At 39.4% G+C, this 20,549-nt stretch overlaps 1 protein-coding gene and 1 long non-coding RNA gene across 2 annotated transcripts; both read right to left on the bottom strand.

Annotated features, from left to right (window-relative positions):
* Positions 1–4,137: 4,137 nt before the first annotated feature.
* LOC113149571 (GTPase IMAP family member 8-like) lies at positions 4,138–9,227 on the bottom strand. Its single transcript, XM_026341777.1, has 5 exons — positions 9,216–9,227; positions 9,053–9,164; positions 8,266–8,880; positions 6,419–7,120; positions 4,138–6,329 (listed from the first exon to the last, which is right to left on the bottom strand). The coding sequence occupies exons 1-5, from the start codon at positions 9,225–9,227 to the stop codon at positions 4,690–4,692; spliced, it is 3,081 nt and encodes a 1,026-aa protein (XP_026197562.1). The 3' UTR covers positions 4,138–4,689.
* Positions 9,228–9,411: 184 nt separating this feature from the next.
* LOC113148875 lies at positions 9,412–15,934 on the bottom strand. Its single transcript, XR_003297526.1, has 3 exons — positions 15,908–15,934; positions 10,354–10,415; positions 9,412–9,449 (listed from the first exon to the last, which is right to left on the bottom strand). It is a non-coding gene; the product is annotated as an uncharacterized LOC113148875 (long non-coding RNA).
* Positions 15,935–20,549: the final 4,615 nt, after the last annotated feature.

Raw genomic sequence — 20,549 nt, 5'->3', positions numbered from 1 at the left:
TAAAGAGGTCTGTATTACCTAATTGTGCTTAATTATATCACTCAGTGATACTGCAGATAAAGTTCTTATAGTGGGGGACTTTAATATCCATGTAGATGTTGATAATAACTGTACAATTTACAAATCCTTAGCTTAAAGCAGACGTCACATAAGTTGGAAAGGAGATGGTGTTAGACTAATTTAGATTAATCTTGCCTAACCTGGAAAGCCTTTAAAAATATATATAATAAAAAGGCCTCTGTCAAGCTAGAACCACATATTATTCCTCATTGATAGAAGCAAATAAGAACAACCCCAGGTTTCTTTTAGCACTGTAGACAGGCTGACAAAGAGTCATAGCTCTGTTGAGCCTAGTATCTCCTTAACTCTCAACAGCAATGACTGCACTTTATGTCCAAAATTCTTGAAAAGTTAGTTTCAGTCAGGCTTTGGACTGATTTTTTGTACTCTATACTGTATATGTCCCCCTTAGGCAATATAACTACAGTAGAAAATACTATAAATTTCTATTGTTATGCTGATGATTCCCAGCTATACTTATCTATGAAACCAGAAGAAACTAATCAATTTATCATACTTCAAGCATGCTTAAAAGACATAAAGGACTGGATGCCCTCCAGTTTCCTTCTCCTAAATTCAGACAAGGCGGTTATTTTGTTTGGTCCTAAAAACCTCAGTGCCATGATGTCTAATCATATTGTTACCTTAGATGACTTAGCATTGGCCTCAAGTAACACTGTGACAAATCTCTGCGTTATCTTTGACTAAGATATCTTCTTTACTTCATACATAAAAGAAATCTCTAGAACTGCATTTTTCCACCTGAGAAATATTGTTTAAATTAGGAGTATCCTGTCCCAAAGTGATGCTGAAAAACTAGTTACTAGTAACATTTGTTACTTCCAGAATGGAATACAGTAATTCATACTGATAGAATGTCTCAATAAGTGCTTAAAAAGCTTACAGTTTATCAAAACTCCTCCAGCCAGAGTTCTGACTGGAATTAGCAAGATAGATCATATTTCTCCTAAGTTAGCTTCTCTCCATTGGCTCCCTGTAAAATCCAGAATAGATTTTAAAACACTTCTCCTCACATATAAAGCACTTAATACTCACACCCCATCTTATCTTAAAGAACCAGCTCCTAGGTCAGGTGGGGTAGGCAAGTTTTCTTCCTGTTTTACAGTATAAACCTTACAGTTAGAGATGGCTCAGGTGACTCTAAACCATCTCTTAGTATATCTGCTTTAGTTTAGTCTGCTGGGGGACCTCTACTGATACACTGAGTTCCTCTCATCTCCTCTATCCATTCAAATGTTACCATTGCATGTCGTTAACTTTCTCTCTCTCGTAGTTGTGCTTTCTCCTCTCTCTGTGTCCCCTGCTCTCTGTACTTTTCTGCAGGTATCCTTGACCTTGGAGCTGCACAGTATATGTGCAGAATCCAGTTACTGGCCCGACCAACCTGCCCAATGTTTTTGCTGCTTGTTGTTGTTTTTGTTGCCTGCTGTTCTTTTCTCTCTCTTCTTTCCACTCATACCAACCGGTCGAGGCAGATGGCCCCCCCACATGAACCTGGTTCTGCTGGAGATTTCTTCCTCTAAAGGAATTTTTTCCTCTCCACTGTTGCCTAAAGATTGATCAAATGGAATTGTTGGGGTTTTTTTTATGCTATTTAAACTACTAAACTATTTTATACAATTATACATTATAACAACATTTAAAATCTTAAACCTTACACTGTAAAATGCCTTGAACTGACTTCTGTTGTGATTTAACACTATACAAATAAAATTGAATTGAATTGCAAAATCTTGGAGATGCTCACTTTGGTGGTTGAACTTGCAAGTAAGACTTCAAACAGCATTGCAGAGGACTTCGTTGAAGATTTCCTCCTTATCTTCTTCAAGTTCGGGCTTTTCATCTTATCTGGTCATAAGTTCTGGGTGAGGTTATGAGCTGTATGTTCTTCTTCCAGTTCCATTAAATGCATTAATTTGATGAATTTTGAATTGTATTTGCAGTTGCAATTAGGTAATCTGACTTAATGAAATAAAAGGTTTTATGACCGTGACAATAATATCTGTAACCATGGTAAACTATGCAGTCCATCAAAGATGGAGACAAGTCTCTTTGTGTTTAGATTATATTAAAAATAGTGTTTCTTTATATTTCACAGAATGTTTCCTCCTCTGGGGTCAAAGGTTTCTCTTTCAACACACTGACTTTTTTTCATGTTTCTTCTGCAGCTCTTTCAGTTCTTCTTTGTCAGTGTCTCCATGTTGTGTATTAAGTGGCAATTGTTTTTAAAACGTTGTGAGTAGGCAGAAGAAGAACAAAAATTAGCTGAAACATCCAAAATATTGCTTGAATCATTCAAACTTTGAAATATTACAGGTGAAGCAAAAGCAAAGTTGGAATTGTTTTCAGTAAGCTGAAATTTTAGAGAAGAAGCTTAAGCCAGTGAGAAAGAGAGACAGACTATTTTGGCATGAGTAAATCTGCCTTTGTATGACTGGAAGTGACAGTTGACTTACTAATTGAAGGCATGACAACCACCAAACTGTTCTGGAGAAAAAAATTACAATCAAGTAAGAAAGCCGTCACCCCTGCAAACGGTGACACATATTGCAAGCTACAATCTCAACAGACTCCTGTGCAAACATGAGTCAAAAAGCCCAGTCAGTGTCTTTAGAGCATGAATATAAACCCTGTACACAGAGTACAAAGTACTTCACTGACAAAGTGAGTTTAGTTTGTATTTTTTCTGTAGTTCTACAGTTACACTAACAAATACACTTGTCTCCTATCATTATATCATTATTATCATTATATTTATTTGTGTCTGTTAACCAGATTTCAACTCAATTTAATACGTTGAACTCAGGGGTGGATAGATGCTGTCTTAACTAGGACTATGTACCAACAGGTTGCTGACGAAGACAAGAACCTTGATGATGACAACTGTGCTGAAATATGTTAAATCAGTTTTTATTTATACTTATTAAACATGTGAATACTTGATGATAAGTCTTATAAAAACCTAACGGAGTGTTATATGCTGATAGCAATGCAGAATTACACAGTATCTTGTGATGATATAATTATTGATTTCCTTTTAATGATTTTTTTTGTTGTTTTATTGGTCATAATTAAAAAAGGCTTATACGCTTACTTATATTTATCCAGTTTTTGATATTTACTTTTATTTTTCATTGTTATGGATAACATTTTATGTAAAAGTATAAACAGGAGGGAAATGTCAGAAAAATGGTACAGAGAGTTATTCTATCCTGGCCAATTTTTTAAGATTTGAATATTTGAAGAAATTTAAAATTTCTTATATCGTTTAAGAAATTAAACTACTGCCTTATTAATCTCATCTGAGGTTTGGAGAAGTTTTTTTCAGAAATGTTCCTATCAATACCATATTACAAACTCACAAACTTCTCTTGTGTTTTTTTGTCATAAGTTTTCAGGATGTAAAAACGACTTGTGACTGAAGTGCAAACGTCTAATATCAACTCCTGATGGGCTGTTGATCCATCTACAGTCTGATCACTGACACTGGCTTTATTCTAACATCTAGACGTTGCAGTAATGTTAGAGTTTGCTAAAGTTTACTCAGCAATTTATTGCTGCTGCTTAATCACTAATCACTAATCACTGCACTGCGTTAAAAGTGAAAGTAGTAGTAAGTGTTTTCTATTTGGCCACTAGGTGAAAACAGAAACATGTAAATGGCACATTCACCGTATTTGTGTGTGTGGACTACTATATTTATGTATACCAGTGTTTGCTGCATATTACTTAGATACACTGTCAAGCAAATTAACTTTTAATTATTATACAGTGTGAGGAAATGGATGTGCTGTTGAGGTTAATAATTCAACATGGCAACAAGGATTCTGACACAGAGAGATAAACACAAACCTGCTCCCTGGTTAGAGACAGGACACCTCACATAACAGCACCTTGACAGATCATATTCAAATTTAATTCATATTTCATTGCAGCTGTCTGAGGTGGCTGTAGGTAGTAAAGCCACCTCAGACAGCTGCATTGTGTTTAATTAATTCAAGACAGTATTTACTTCAGAAGTATTTACATTTAGTCATTTAGCAGACTTTATCCAAAGCGACTTACAAGTAGGTGCGATGGTAGGCAGGGTAGGCGTGAGGAGGTCTTGCCTAAGGACCCCTACTGGAGGTAGGACACGGCTGGGAACTAGGTCTATAATTGTGAAAAGCTGTAAACGTAGCTTCTGCAACAGCACCCAAAGTCGACTTTATATGCCACCATTGCAAGTCATTAACCTTGTTTTTTCTCTCTCCTGTAATTGTGTGTCCTCCTCTCTGTTTCCCTCTCTCTGCAATCAATCACACAGAGAGAAATCTAACCACTCATACAAGAGCATTAACATAGTTAATGTTAACCACAATAAACAGAGTGATCAGAAATGACAGCTGGACGATAAACCTAAAGTGTTTATAAGAACAGTTTTTTTGTTCTCAGTCAATCTTTCTTTACTGACTTAGTTTAAGATGAGTCAGGAAATATTTTGAAGGCCCTTTATTGTTCTCTGGAGCTAAAATCTATGAAAACTAGAGACACCTTTAAGACACATGTTTTCTTCTCTCTCTTTATGTTTGCCATTCAGAAACTGTGACACATTAAATCATTTCCCCTTCATGAAATACAACAGGAAGATTCGGTCTTGTCTTCGTTCAGAAGCTTCTGGATCAAGTCACTTATTTCTTTTTCGTGTATTTTCTGTAGGGTATCTTTTTCCTCCTGATTTTCCACTTTCTCCCTTTGCTTTTCGTGCAGTATCAGTAGCTCTTTGATTCTGGTCACGTTTTCACTCTTTCTGGTCACACACTTCACTAAGTCACTGATTTGTCTCTGGTGATTTTCCCTCCTTTGTTTTTCATTGCAGGCTGAAAGTGCCTTCAACATGTCGTACTTTTCATCTTTGTCCTTCATTTGCGTCTCATGCTCTTGTTTCTGAGCTGCTAAGTCTTTGGTGTGTTTCTCTTTGAATTCATTCAACTCTTCAGCTTGCTTTCTGGCTTTCTCTTCATATGTCTTCTGCAGCTCCTCCTTTATTTTCTCATAGTTGTTCTCCAATTCATTTTGCTTCTTTTCTTCCCATTCTTTTCTAGCTTTATCCTCGTCTCTTTTTATCCTTTCAGATTCTTCTCTTTCCTGTGCATATTGTTGTAGAAGGTTTTTAAGTCTTTGCTCCTCGTGTCGCCTCTGTTCATCCTCTTGTGTTCGTTTTTCCCACCACTCTTTTTGTTCTTTCTCCCAGGCTTCTCGTTCAAGCTGCAACATATCTCTACGCTCCTTAAGCTCTGACTCTGATTTGTTTCTTTGTTTCATTAAAACTGACAGTTTTTCTTCCCACTCCTTCTGCTTGGTTTCATCATCTCTTTTCCTCTTTCTCTCTTCTTCTTCTCTAGTCTCTTGTTCTTTCTTTCTCTCCTCACGCTCCCTCCTTATCTTTTCTTCCATTTCCATTAGTTGTTCATCTTTCAGTTTTCTCTCCTGTTCAATTTCAACTTTCTGTTCTTCCATTCTTCTTTTTATGGCTTTTTTCTCTTCCTCATATTTTCTTTCCAGTTCCTCTCTCTCTCTCTTCATCTCTTCTTCTTTTTCCTTCATGATTCTGTCCACTTCTTTCTTTATGGCTGCTTCAGCTTCTTGCAGCATCTCATTAGTGAAGAAGCTGCCTCCATTCCTCTTCACCATGGTGTCAATCTTATTGAGCAGTTCACTGACTTGTGCATGGTTGTTTTTATCATAATTATTAAACACATGGTATCTTCCTCCACAGTCACTGATCAACTTCTTAAAAGAATCATCACAGTCCTTTTGAATGTACTCATCAATAGACTGTTCCTCCTCTACCAGTGAATCTCCTCTTGTGAAAAGAATGATGAAGAATTTCTCTGAATTTTTTCCGAAGCCTTCCTTTATAAGTTTTAATGTCTCCTTCTCCTCTGGTGTGAGTCGACCAATCTGTAACACCAACAGGAAGACATGTGGTCCTGGAGCCAGAAGACTGATACATTTCACCATCTCATTGTTAACTTCTTCATGAGACAGACTATTGTCAAACAGACCAGGAGTGTCGACCACAACAACAGAACGCCCGTTAACTTCACTTTGTGCTTTCTGACATTGTTTAGTGACTGAGTTTTGACTTGATTTGGCTTTAAACTCTTTTCTTCCTAGAATGGTGTTTCCTGAAGAACTCTTTCCACAGCCAGTCTTCCCTATCAGCACAATCCTAAGACTCTCTGGACTCTGCTCCTCTTCATCACCTGAAACATCATAAGAACACAGTATAGAAGCCTCAAATGTGTAGAATACATTATGTTTAGAAAAGGTGTTTAAAATAGGAAGTACTTACATGTGACAATATCGTCTTTCAGCTTCTTCAGTTCAGTGTGTAATGCAGTGATATTTTTCTCTTGTTGTACAACTCTATCCATTTGGGCACGAACAAATGTTTCTGTTGTAAAACTACTTGATTTATTTTTGGACAGTCTAACTTGGTCCACAGCTTCCAACATCTCCTCTCTCATATTCCTGCCGCTGATGTTGAAAACAACATATCTTTCTCCACAGCTTTGACAGAGCTTCTGGATGTCTTTGTCTCTTTCTACAAAGTTAACAACAGCTGGATCTGTAGGATCTGACTCCACAGAGAACAGAATCATGGTGAAGTCATTGACTAGAGAGCTGAATGTGTTCTGGATGGTCTCTAACTCTCCCTTGTCTTCATCAGTGAGGGGACCCACAGGTAGGACCAGGATGAAGGCATGGACCCCCTCAGGATCACAGAGGGAGATACTCCTGAATGATTCCTCCATCACTGTCTCCTGAGGTTTTCCATACAAGGCAGGCAGCTCCACCAGGGAAACCCAACGTCCACACACCTCTGCCTGATTCTTAACACACTCTGATGAGTTGGAGACTGAATGAAGCTCTGTCTGACCTAAGATGGCCTTGGCTGCTGAAGTCTTCCCTGCTCCTCTTCTACCACATAGAACCACGTTTAAAACTGGTTTGGTTGGTTCAGACATCTCTTCAGTGAGGGTGAGGAAGGTCCCTTTGTTTCTATAAATAATGCTCTCAATCTTCTCCATCAACAGTTTCTTGTCATTATCAAACATGTTGTAGCATCTTCCCCCACACTCCTCTAACAGCTGATTCACAGTGAAACGTGTTTCATTCTCCTTGTGTGTGATGATGGCCATTGAGTATTTAAATGCATCTGGACCAAACAAACTGAGCAAATACTTCAGTTTTTCTTTTTTCTCTGTGTTGAATTCTGAAGTTTTTACTAACAGCAGTAAAACATTTGGTCCAGGACAGGACAGATTCATGCATCTCAGCACCTCTCTCTTCACTGTCTGCTCAGGCAAACTGAACAGATCTGGTGTTTTCACTACTGTCAGAGAGCGTCCTCTCCATTCTCCACAGGTAGCCACACATTGTCTGATAGGTTCAGTTTTATGGAAATTAAAACCTTGATCTCCAATGATGACATTGCCCAGTTTTGTCTTTTTGTCTTCACTTTTCCCCACAAGCAAAATCCTAAGAGGAGACACTATACAACAGAGAGAAAAACAAGATCAAAGTGGTGGTTTGACCACTAGATGGAAACAGATGGTGAATGAATCTTCTCTCAAAGGGAGTTCTCAGTAAATCTGGGCAGCAACAAGGATTCTCCTTTCTCTCAAAGCAAATCAGTTGCTCCCTGGTTGGTAATTTATAGACCTCAGATAAACAAACTTTAAGTTAAAGTACTAGAATACAAGTCTACATAGTATTGAGCTGCACTGCTGATAATTAGTTTTTGTTATATTAAATGGAACTACAGAGAATATTAGGTTCATAAAGCTCTAACGTTTATGTTACTACTACTACACACAGTATGTAAACCAGTTGTTACTCCTACACTCACCTCTGGGAGCTACACTAAAATGCTGTTTGCGATTAATTAAACACATTTGTCTTCAGTAAATTTCATTTGATGTAGATTTACTCTATCTACTTACAGTGGTTGAATGGCGTTTGCACTGGTGATGAAGTATGTGATGCAAACCCTGTTAAAAGACAAAGCCACTCATTAAGTATATCAACTTCATCTTCACATATTACTTCATGTACAATATTTTAGAATATTTTACTCACAATCGAAAGCGTAGTTTTTTGCTGTCGCTAAACCCTTAGTAACCTGATCCTTGATACTGGCTGCTCCTTCTTCTTTCAGACTTTCATTACCGATGGATAAATCAGACTTTGCGTCCTCAAATACATCACTGCTCACATGATCTTCATCGTTCTCTTTCACAAGCTGGTCCATGATCTTTAACAGCTCTGGATGTTCAAGGTTTTTCTGCCACAACTTTTTGCGCCTACATTTCCTTACAATGTCTCCTAACAGAGGATGCTGCAGGTATTTTCCTGTGGAACCTGAACTCTCCTCTCCAGGTGTTGATATCAGCACCAGTGAATGATCAAATGATCTGTCACCAAAGAGTTCAAGGATTGATTGTAGCCTCTTTGTTTGTGGCTCAGGGACGTCTTCAGGTTGTAGAACTAGCAGGAACACATCAGGTCCAGGATCAGAGAGTCTCACACAGTTTTCTACATTTTCTTTCAGTTTGTCTTCAGAGATTTCAGGATGCAGCAGATCTGGGGTGTTGATAAGAACAATTTTTTTCTCCTCAATCAGTCCACTGACCCTCAGACAGTGGTCTGGTGCTCTTTCAGTGTTGAACACAGTTTCTCTCAGTATAAAGTTTCCCAGTTTGCTCCTCTCAGACCAGCTGTTCCCCAGCAGAACAACTCTCAGCTCAGACACTGAAAAAAAAGTTATTTCTATAATTAAATGTATTTAATTATAATACAGATAATACATAAATATTACATATGTTAATATTTTTTCTTTTTAGTTGCTTAAATCAGACATTTTGAGAGCTTCCACTGTTAAATATTATAATTTCAGATCAACAAAACAAACTGTTTGACTCACTGAGAGGTGGCAGATCAATGCTGTTTCTACGGTTCCTGGGTTGTTCATCAGCTGTGACTGTAAGGATACACAAAGAAACAAGTAATTTCTTTATTCTTTCCACATCTGTTTTCTAATGGTAATGTTGAGAAACAACGACATTATTCAAATGTGCAAAGATTACTGGTGTCTTCATAAACAATAATTTGAATTAAGTCTCCTCTGATGTTTGGTGGATTTCCAACAGATAATACATAGGAAAACACTGAATGTGGAAACAGAGTAATGTTAATTATTCAGACACAGCCTAAGGTCTGTGCAATTTGGTGGAATCTGCATAATGAAGCAGGTATTTTTCAGTTCAACTTACAGTTAGGACAATCACGGTCAGGACTGCTGCTGCAGAAATCATCTTCATCTATAAAATGCAAAAAACAAAAACAGATAAAACCACTAAACACCTGTAAATATTTAAAATCGTTTTAGATTGATAAGTAATGTTTTATATACAATAAGTCATTATCGGTTTTTACACACACAAGTTCCCCGATTCCGGTCCACAAATTGACATGTTCACGTATAAAACACTGAATGCTGAACCATTGGTACTACATTTAGTTACATTTAGTTTTATCCAAAGTGACCTATGCAAAGCATCAACAAATCTTAGTCATGGAGAACATGAACATTTGATGCAAATTGCTGTTTGCATGAGACATAAATGTTTGTTTCATGAGACATTAGAGCCAGATAAGGCAGAAAGTTGAGGAAGAGTTCTGTCCAATCTTACTCTCCAATAGTGTTTTGGATATTGAGAGTGAGGCTGCTGAGTTAGCAGAGTTTGGAACTCATGGGACCATCACCATCATGGGACAAATGAACTGAACTACCTGTCATGATCCTGCCCCACACTACTAGTGCTTGCCTTTTTTTTTTTTTTTTTTTTTTTTTTACTTTTCTTTCCAGGGTTTCTGTCTTTCTCTTCTTCCGTTTTTTTTCTGTCACTCTGTTTTCTGCAGCTATATTCTATCCCTGCCATAAATTGTCCTTTTCTGTTAATACTCTCATTCTCCAAATCTGTCTCCTCACAACCTCATTTGAAGCATAATAATAGCTGGTATAGCACCAAATCACTCGAATCTGTAACACCTGTCAAGCTGTCACTGGCTCAGAATGCATTGGAACTCCATGAGCCAGTGACACACACTGAAAGATTTAACTCGGAAACCTTATTTAAAGTCTAAAGAGTAAAATAGAAGTTATTTTATAACAGCTGTAATGTGTGGACAGTGACAGAAGACAGTGTGTAAACCTGGACTCACCTGGTGCTGCAGACGCCATGATGTCACTCTGCAGATATCAGCTGGTACTGAAGCTGATTCAGCTGCAACAGAGGGGAGAATAAAAAGAAGTTCGATTTTAATATGATAAACTCGAAACACACACAAACTCTCTTCACAAACCCTTAATGTTTTAAAATACATTTTTATATTAAATTCTGGAAATTGAACTTCTGAGCAACTTAAAATCTCTCCATTACAAAAGTACAGCAACTGGGTGTAAATAGTGAATGGAAGAATAAATAGAAGTTAGACTTTCACATGATAAACTTTTCCCTTGTGTCCTCTGGTCTGGGAGGAGTAAGCAAATATGAACTGACTCACAGTTGGACAAACTGAGTAAATACTAATGTTAGTATCTCATTTAACTGCTCGTTAACACGTTCTACCACAACCTGTGGTTTACGGTGTTATATCTTCTTCTCTTTCGGCTTTTCCCATCAGGGGTCGCCACAGCGAATCATCCTTCTCCACCTAACTCTATCATGGGCATCTTCTACCCTAACACTAGCCAACCTCATGTCCTCTGTTATAACATCCATATATCTCCTCCTTGGTCGTCCTCTTGTCCTCCTGCCTGGCAGCTCCATCTCCAACATCCCTCTACCAATATACTCACTATCCCTCCTCTGAACATGTCCAAACCACCTCAGTCTGGCCTCTCTGACTTTGTCGCTAACACAGGCAACATGAGCCGTCCCTCTGATGTACTCGTTCCTTATTCTGTCTAACCTGGTCACTCCTAAGGAGAACCTCAACATCTTCATCTCTGCTACCTCCATCTCAGCCTCTTGTCTCTGTCTCACTGCTACTGTCTCTAAACCCATAGAGCAGAGCTGGTCTCACCACTGTCTTGTACACCTTTCCTTTGAGTCTTGCTGACACTCTTTTGTCACACAACACTCCTGACACTTTCCTCCACCCGCTCCAACCTGCCTGCACTCGCCTCTTCACCTCTTTTCCACACTCTCCATCACACTGAACTGTTGACCCCAAGTACTTAAACTCCTGTACCTTCTTCACCTCAGCCCCCTGTAACCTAACGCTTCTACCTGGATCCCTCTCGTTCAGACACATGTATTCTGTCTTACTACGACTGACTTTCATGCCTCTTCTTTCCAGAGCAAACCTCCACCTCTCCAGCTGTTCCTCCACCTGTTCTCTACTCTCACTGCAAATTACAATGTCATCCGCAAACATCATTGTCCAGGGTGATTCCTGTCTGACCTCATCTGTCAGCCTGTCCATCAGCATAGCAAACAAGAAGGGACTCAAAGCTGATCCTTGGTGTAGTCCCACCTCCACCTTGAACTCCTCTGTCTGGCCTACAGCACATCTCACCACCGTCATACTTCTCTCATACATGTCCTGAACTACTCTGACGTACTTCTCTGCCACTCCCGACGACCTCATACAGTACCACAGCTCCTCCCTCGGCACCCTGTCATATGCCTTCTCTAAATCTACAAAGACACAATGCAGCTCCTTCTGACCATCTCTGTACTTTTCCATCAACATTCTCAAAGCAAAAACAGCATCAGTGGTGCTCTTACGGGGCATGAAACCATACTGCTGCTCACAAATCTCCACCTTCTTCCTAAGCCTGGCTTCCACTACTCTTTCCCACAGCTTCATTGTGTGGCTCATCAACTTTATTCCTCTATAGTTGCTGCAGTTCTGCGTGTCACCCTTGTTCTTAAAGATCGGTACCAGAACACTTCTCCTCCATTCCTCAGGCATCTTCTCACTCTCTAGAAGCCTATTGAACAAACTGGTTAGAAACTCCACTGCTGTCTCTCCTAAGCACATCCACACCTCCACAGGTACGTCATCAGGACCAACAGCCTTTCCACTCTTCATCCTTTTCAAAGCCTTCCTAACCTCATCCTTTCCAATCTCTTCTATTTCCTGCTCCACAACATCAACATCTTCCTCTCTTCTTTCCCTGTCATTTTCCTCATTCATCAGATCCTCAAAATACTCCTTCCATCTTTTCTGCACACTCTCCTGGGTTGTTAGCACCTTTCCATCTCTGTCTTTAATCACCCTTACCTGTTGCACATCCTTCCCATCTCTATCTCTCTGTCTGGCCAGCCTGTACAAGTCCTTCTCTCCTTCCTTTGTGTCTAACCTGTCATACAGCTCATCGTAAGCTTTCTGTTTGGCCTTTGCCACCTCCCTCTTCACTCTACGCTGCACTTCCTTGTACTCCTGTCTACTTTCCTCAGTCCTTTCTACATCCCACTTCCTTCTAGCTAACCTCTTCCTCTGGACACATTCCTGTACTTCCTCATTCCACCACCAAGTGTCTTTACCTTCTTTCCTCTTTCCAGATGACACACCTAGCACCTTCCTACCTGTTTCCCTGATAACCTCTGCTGTAGTTTCCCAGTCATCTGGAAGCTCATCCTGACCACCCAGAACCTGTCTCAACTTCTGCCTGAATTCCTCACAAGTTTCTTCATTCTTTAGCTTCCACCACTTGGTCTTCTTCTCTGCCTTCCCTCTCTTCTTCTTCTTTGACCTCCAGTCATCTTACACACCACCATGCGGTGCTGTCTGGCTACACTCTCTCCTACCATCACTTTGCAGTCACTAACCTCTCTCAAATGACCTCGTCTACATAGGATGTAGTCCACCTGTGTACTCCTACCTCCACTTCTGTATGTCACTCTATGTTCCTCTCACTTCTGGAAGTAAGTGTTGACTACAGCCATTTCCATCCTCTTAGCAAAGTCCACCACCATCTGTCCTTCCAGATTCCTTTCCTTCACACCAAACCTGCCCATCACTTCCTCATCACCTCTGTTGCCCTCACCAACATGCCCATTGAAGTCTGCTCCAACAACAACTCTCTCTCCTCTGGGGATACTCTCTACGACCTCATTAAACTCACTCCAGAATCTCTCCTTCTCTTCTAACTCACAGCCAACCTGTGGCGCATACCCACTGACTACATTCACCATCACCCCTTCAATTTCTAGCTTTATGCTCATCACCCTGTCTGAGACTCTTTTCACCTCTAGAACATTGTTCACAAACTCCCCCTTCAGGATCACTCCTACCCCGTTTCTCTTCCTATCAACACCATGGTAGAACAGTTTGTATCCTCCTCCAATACTACGGACCTTGCTGCCCTTCCACCTTGTCTCCTGCACACACAGTACATCTACCTTCCTTCTCTCCATCATGTCTGCCAGCTCTCTGCCTTTCCCTGTCATCGTACCAACGTTAAGAGTTCCTATTCTCAAATCTATGTTCCTGCCTTTTCCCTTCTCTCTCTGCCCACGAACCCTTCTGCCTCCCCTCTTTCTTCGACCAACAGTAGTCAAATTTCCACCGACACCCTGTAGGTTAACAGCATCGGTGGCGGTCGTTGTTATCCCGGGCCTCGACCGATCCGGTATGAAAGTCTTGTGGATGATTCGCATGGTTATTTTGGCAATTTTTACGCCGGATGCCCTTCCTGACGCAACCCTCTCTATTTATCCGGGCTTGGGACCGGCACAGAAGTCACTGACTTGCAACCCCTGTGGCTAGATTTTACGGTGTTATATAATTTATTTATTTAATTTATTTAATTAAAGATTAACAGGAAGTGAACTTCTTTGAGAACCGTTTACCACAAAACTAAATTCAGAAGAAAATTCATACAATCAATCAACAAATCATATTAGAATGAAAATAGAAGAAACAATCGATGACGGTTTGATTTAAAAACATATATTACAAACTGACAAACTCTTCCGGGTTTTTTTTTCTCATCCTCACGTTTTCAGGATGTAAAAACGACTCGTGAGTGAAGTGCAAATGTTTAATATCAACTCCTAACGGTCTGTTGATCCATCTACAGTCTGACACTGGCTTTAACATGTAACTTCTTCCTCTGGATGCATTCCTGTACTTCCTCATTCCACCACCAAGTGTCTTTACCTTCTTTCCTCTTTCCAGATGACACACCTAGCACCTTCCTACCTGTTTCCCTGATAACTTCTGCTGTGGTTTCCCAGTCATCTGGAAGCTCATCCTGACCACCCAGAACCTGTCTCAACTTCTGCCTGAATTCCTCACAAGTTTCTTCATTCTTTAGCTTCCACCACTTGGTCTTCTTTTCTGTCTTCCCTCTCTTCTTCTTCCTGACCTCCAGAGTCATCTTACACACCACCATGCGGTGCTGTCTGGCTACACTCTCTCCTACCACCACTTTGCAGTCACTAACCTCTCTCAAATGACCTCGTCTACATAGGATGTAGTCCACCTGTGTACTCCTACCTCCACTTCTGTATGTCACTCTATGTTCCTCTCACTTCTGGAAGTAAGTGTTGACTACAGCCATTTCCATCATCTTAGCAAAGTCCACCACCATCTGTCCTTCCAGATTCCTTTCCTTTACACCAAACCTGCCCATCACTTCCTCATCACCTCTGTTGCCCTCACCAACATGCCCATTGAAGTCTGCTCCAACAACAACTCTCTCTCCTCTGGGGATACTCTCTACGACCTCATCAAACTCACTCCAGAATCTCTCCTTCTCTTCTAACTCACAGCCAACCTGTGGCGCATACCCACTGACTACATTCACCATCACCCCTTCAATTTCTAGCTTTATGCTCATCACCCTGTCTGAGACTCTTTTCACCTCTAGAACATTGTTCACAAACTCCCCCTTCAGGATCACTCCTACCCCGTTTCTCTTCCTATCAACACCATGGTAGAACAGTTTGTATCCTCCTCCAATACTACGGACCTTGCTGCCCTTCCACCTTGTCTCCTGCACACACAGTACATCTACCTTCCTTCTCTCCATCATGTCTGCCAGCTCTCTGCCTTTCCCTGTCATCGTACCAACGTTAAGAGTTCCTATTCTCAAATCTATGTTCCTGCCTTTTCCCTTCTCTCTCTGCCCACGAACCCTTCTGCCTCCCCTCTTTCTTCGACCAACAGTAGTCAAATTTCCACCGACACCCTGTAGGTTAACAGCATCAGTGGCGGTCGTTGTTAACCCGGGCCTCGACCGATCCGGTATGAAAGTCTTGTGGATGATTCGCATGGTTATTTTGGCAATTTTTACGCCGGATGCCCTTCCTGACGCAACCCTCTCTATTTATCCGGGCTTGGGACCGGCACAGAAGTCACTGACTTGCAACCCCTGTGGCTAGATTTTACGGTGTTATATAATTTATTTATTTAATTTATTTAATTAAAGATTAACAGGAAGTGAACTTCTTTGAGAACCGTTTACCACAAAACTAAATTCAGAAGAAAATTCATACAATCAATCAACAAATCATATTAGAATGAAAATAGAAGAAACAATCGATGACGGTTTGATTTAAAAACATATATTACAAACTGACAAACTCTTCCGGGTTTTTTTTTCTCATCCTCACGTTTTCAGGATGTAAAAACGACTCGTGAGTGAAGTGCAAATGTTTAATATCAACTCCTAACGGTCTGTTGATCCATCTACAGTCTGACACTGGCTTTAACATGTAGATGTTGAAGTAATGATTCGAGTTTGCTGAAGTTTACTCACCGATTTATTCCTGCTGCGCCATCACTGGTCACTGCACCACGTTAAAAGTGAAAGTAAAAGGTTTTTGTTTGCAGCAGCTTCGTCTTCACGTTTCCACATATTCAACTGTAGATTTGACGATACAAGTTCATCTGCGCTGTGAAAACAAGATAAACCTAATCACAGGTGATGTCTGGATATTCGCTCTTCCAGAAAATCCAGCTTCCAGACTCTCTACTCTGGTTGATGGTAAAGCGCCCCCTGCAGGACGCTACGCGAGGTCACTAGATAAAAATAGAAACCTGTAAATGACACATTCACAGTACTTTGTGTGGGCTAGTATATTTATGTATACAGTCTGACACTGGCTTTAACATGTAGATGTTGAAGTAATGATTAGCTGAATTTCACTCAAATACACTATAAAGGAAATTGACATTTAATTAATATACAGTGTGAGAAAATGGGTATGCTGTTTGCAATACCTGTTTATAATTTGACATGGCAACAAGGATCCACAGGACAGTATTTAGAGTATTAACTTCATACATCACAGCTCGAACTGTCTCCATCATTCTTTCTCAACTAGGTCAATAATTGTAAACAGCTGTAAATCCTGTAGCCTTTGCAACAACACCCAATGTCAACTTTATATGCCACCATTGCAAGTCATTAACTTTTCTTTCCCCAATAGTTTTGTCCTCCTCTCTGTCTTCCACTGTTCAACTTCTTAAAAGAATCACATTCCTGTTGAATGTACTCATCAATAGACTGTTCCTCCTGTACCAGTGAATCTCCTCTTGTAAAAGGAACAATGCTGAAGTTTTCTGAATTCTTCCCGAAGCCTTCCTTTGTAAGTTTTAATGTCTCCTTCTCCTCTGGTGTGAGTCGACCAATCTCTAACACCAACAGGAAGACATGTGGTCCTGGAGCCAGAAGACTGACACATTTCACCATCTCATCATTAACTTGTTTATTAGATAAAGTTGAATCAAACAGACCACAACAACAGGTCAACCGTTAACTTCACTTTGTTTACTCTACTGTCCCACAGGAACAAAAGAACTCTAAAATTCTAAGTTAATTTTCACAACAGCTGGATCTGTAGGATCTGACTCCACAGTGAAAACAAGTCGACAATCAAAATGGCAGTTTTGTCCCAGGCAGCTTACCATCATCGGTCAGATACCATCCCTGCACAATGATGCTTTAACAGCTAATACATATACATTAAAATGACACTGAAATTAATCTTGTTATATTAATAATTAATTTATTTATTATAATAATACAAGTTAACTTCTGCATCACTAACTTATAACTGCAGAGACTCAGGTATTGATGTACACAGTTTCTTGGCCCTTTATCAACCTTTTACATGCATTTCAGCAAGTATTTTCAAACTGTTGGCAAAGTAATTCATAAAGTGAAACACAACAACCATTCTACTTCTAGGTATGTACATTAAATCTACCCAAAATAATCAATATCTGAGAGTATCTGAAATGTCTGCATCCAGGTTATCCATAAAGAGGTCTATATTACCTAATTGTGCTTAATTGTATCACTCAGTGATACTGCAGATAAAGTTCTTATAGTGGGGGACTTTAATATCCATGTAGATGTTGATAATAACTGTAACAAATCCTTAGCTTAAAGCAGACGTCACATAAGTTGGAAAGGAGATGGTGTTAGACTAATTTAGATGAATCTTGCCTAACCTGGAAAGCCTTTAAAAATATATATAATAAAAAGGCCTCTGTCAAGCTAGAACCACATATTATTCCTCATTGATAGAAGCAAATAAGAACAACCCCAGGTTTCTTTTAGCACTGTAGACATACTGACAAAGAGTCATAGCTCTGTCTAGCCTAGTATCTCCTTAACTCTCAATGACTGCACTTTGTCCAAAATTCTTGAAAAGTTAGTTTCAGTCAGGCTTTGGACTGATTTTTTGTACTCTATACTGTATATGTCCCCCTTAGGCAATATAACTACAGTAGAATATACTATAAATTTCTATTGTTATGCTGATGATTCCCAGCTATACTTATCTATGAAACCAGAAGAAACTAATCAATTTATCATACTTCAAGCATGCTTAAAAGACATAAAGGACTGGATGCCCTCCAGTTTTCTTCTCCTAAATTCAGACAAGACAGCGGTTATTTTGTTTGGTCCTAAAAACCTCAGCGCCATGATGTCTAATCATATTGTTGCCTTAGATAACTTAGCATTGGCCTCAAGTAACACTGTGACAAATCTCTGCGTTATCTTTGACTAAGATATCTTCTTTACTTCATACATAAAAGAAATCTCTAGAACTGCATTTTTCCACCTGAGAAATATTGTTTAAATTAGGAGTATCCTGTCCCAAAGTGATGCTGAAAAACTAGTTACTAGTAACATTTGTTACTTCCAGAATGGAATACAGTAATTCATACTGATAGAATGTCTCAATAATTGCTTAAAAAGCTTACAGTTTATCAAAACTCCTCCAGCCAGAGTTCTGACTGGAATTAGCAAGATAGATCATATTTCTCCTAAGTTAGCTTCTCTCCATTGGCTCCCTGTAAAATCCAGAATAGATTTTAAAACACTTCTCCTCACATATAAAGCACTTAATACTCACGCCCCATCTTATCTTAAAGAACCAGCTCCTAGGTCAGGTGGGGTAGGCAAGTTTTCTTCCTGTTTTACAGTATAAACCTTACAGTTAGAGATGGCTCAGGTGACTCTAAACATTCTCTTAGTATATCTGCTTTAGTTTAGTCTGCTGGGGGACCTCTACTGATACACTGAGTTCCTCTCATCTCCTCTATCCATTCAAATGCTACCATTGCATGTCGTTAACTTTCTCTCTCTCGTAGTTGTGCTTTCTCCTCTCTCTGTGTCCCCTGCTCTCGGGACTTTTCTGCAGGTATCCTTGACTTTGGAGCTGTACAGTACATGTGCAGAATCCAGTTACTGGCCCGACCAACCTGCCCAATGTTTTTGCTGCTTGTTGTTGTTTTTGTTGCCTGCTGTTCTTTTCTCTCTCTTCTTTCCACTCACCCCAACCGGTCGAGGCAGATGGCCCCCCCACATGAGCCTGGTTCTGCTGGAGATTTCTTCCTCTAAAGGAATTTTTTCCTCTCCACTGTTGCCTAAAGATTGATCAAATGGAATTGTTGGGGGTTTTTTTATGCTATTTAAACTACTAAACTATTTTATACAATTATACATTATAACAACATTTAAAGTCTTAAACCTTACACTGTAAAATGCCTTGAACTGACTTCTGTTGTGATTTAACACTATACAAATAAAATTGAATTGAATTGCAAAATCTTGGAGATGCTCACTTTGGTGGTTGAACTTGCAAGTAAGACTTCAAACAGCAATGCAGAGGACTTCGTTGAAGATTTCCTCCTTATCTTCTTCAAGTTCGGGCTTTTCATCTTATCTGGTCATAAGTTCTGGGTGAGGTTATGAGCTGTATGTTCTTCTTCCAGTTCCATTAAATGCATTAATTTGATGAATTTTTAATTGTATTTGCAGTTGCAATTAGGTAATCTGACTTAATGAAATAAAAGGTTTTATGACCGTGACAATAATATCTGTAACCATGGTAAACTATGCAGTCCATCAAAGATGGAGACAAGACTCTTTGTGTTTAGATTATATTAAAAATAGTGTTTCTTTATATTTCACAGAATGTTTCCTCCTCTGGGGTCAAAGGTTTCTCTTTCAACACACTGACTTTTTTTCATGTTTCTTCTGCAGCTCTTTCAGTTCTTCTTTGTCAGTGTCTCCATGTTGTGTATTAAGTGGCAATTGTTTTTAAAACGTTGTGAGTAGGCAGAAGAAGAAGAAAAATTAGCTGAAACATCCAAAATATTGCTTGAATCATTCAAACTTTGAAATATTACAGGTGAAGCAAAAGCAAAGTTGGAATTGTTTTCAGTAAGCTGAAATTTTAGAGAAGAAGCTTAAGCCAGTGAGAAAGAGAGACAGACTATTTTGGCATGAGTAAATCTGCCTTTGTATGACTGGAAGTGACAGTTGACTTACTAATTGAAGGCATGACAACCACCAAACTGTTCTGGAGAAAAAAATTACAATCAAGTAAGAAAGCCGTCACCCCTGCAAACGGTGACACATATTGCAAGCTACAATCTCAACAGACTCCTGTGCAAACATGAGTCAAAAAGCCCAGTCAGTGTTTTTAGAGCATGAATATAAACCCTGAACACAGAAAGTACTTCACTGACAAAGTGAGTTTAGTTTGTATTTTTTCTGTAGTTCTACAGTTACACTAACAAATACACTTGCCTCCTATCACTGCATTATATTTATTTGTGTCTGTTAACCAGATTTTCTTCTTCACTTGAAACAAACATAATTTGTTTCTGTGTTAATAGTGGCCTTGATTTCACATGCAGAAATATTAGCAAGAGCCCAAGAACTAATAAAAGAAAATCACATTTTTAGGTTGTAGAGTGTTGGCTCCTCAGCAACTTTTGGCAATTTACATCACTCCAAAATGTTAATTAAGTGTTATGAACACTGATATCTTTAGACTGACTACTGCATAAGTTTAAGTACTACAAACCATCTAAGAGATTGCTTGACTTACTTAACAAGGAAATTCTGAAGGAAAAGGTGAATGACCTCCAATATC

The sequence above is a fragment of the Anabas testudineus genome, chromosome 24 (assembly GCF_900324465.2).
Source record: "Anabas testudineus chromosome 24, fAnaTes1.2, whole genome shotgun sequence".
Classification (NCBI taxonomy): Eukaryota; Metazoa; Chordata; class Actinopteri; order Anabantiformes; family Anabantidae; genus Anabas; species Anabas testudineus.
This window is presented reverse-complemented; position numbering and strand designations above follow the sequence as displayed.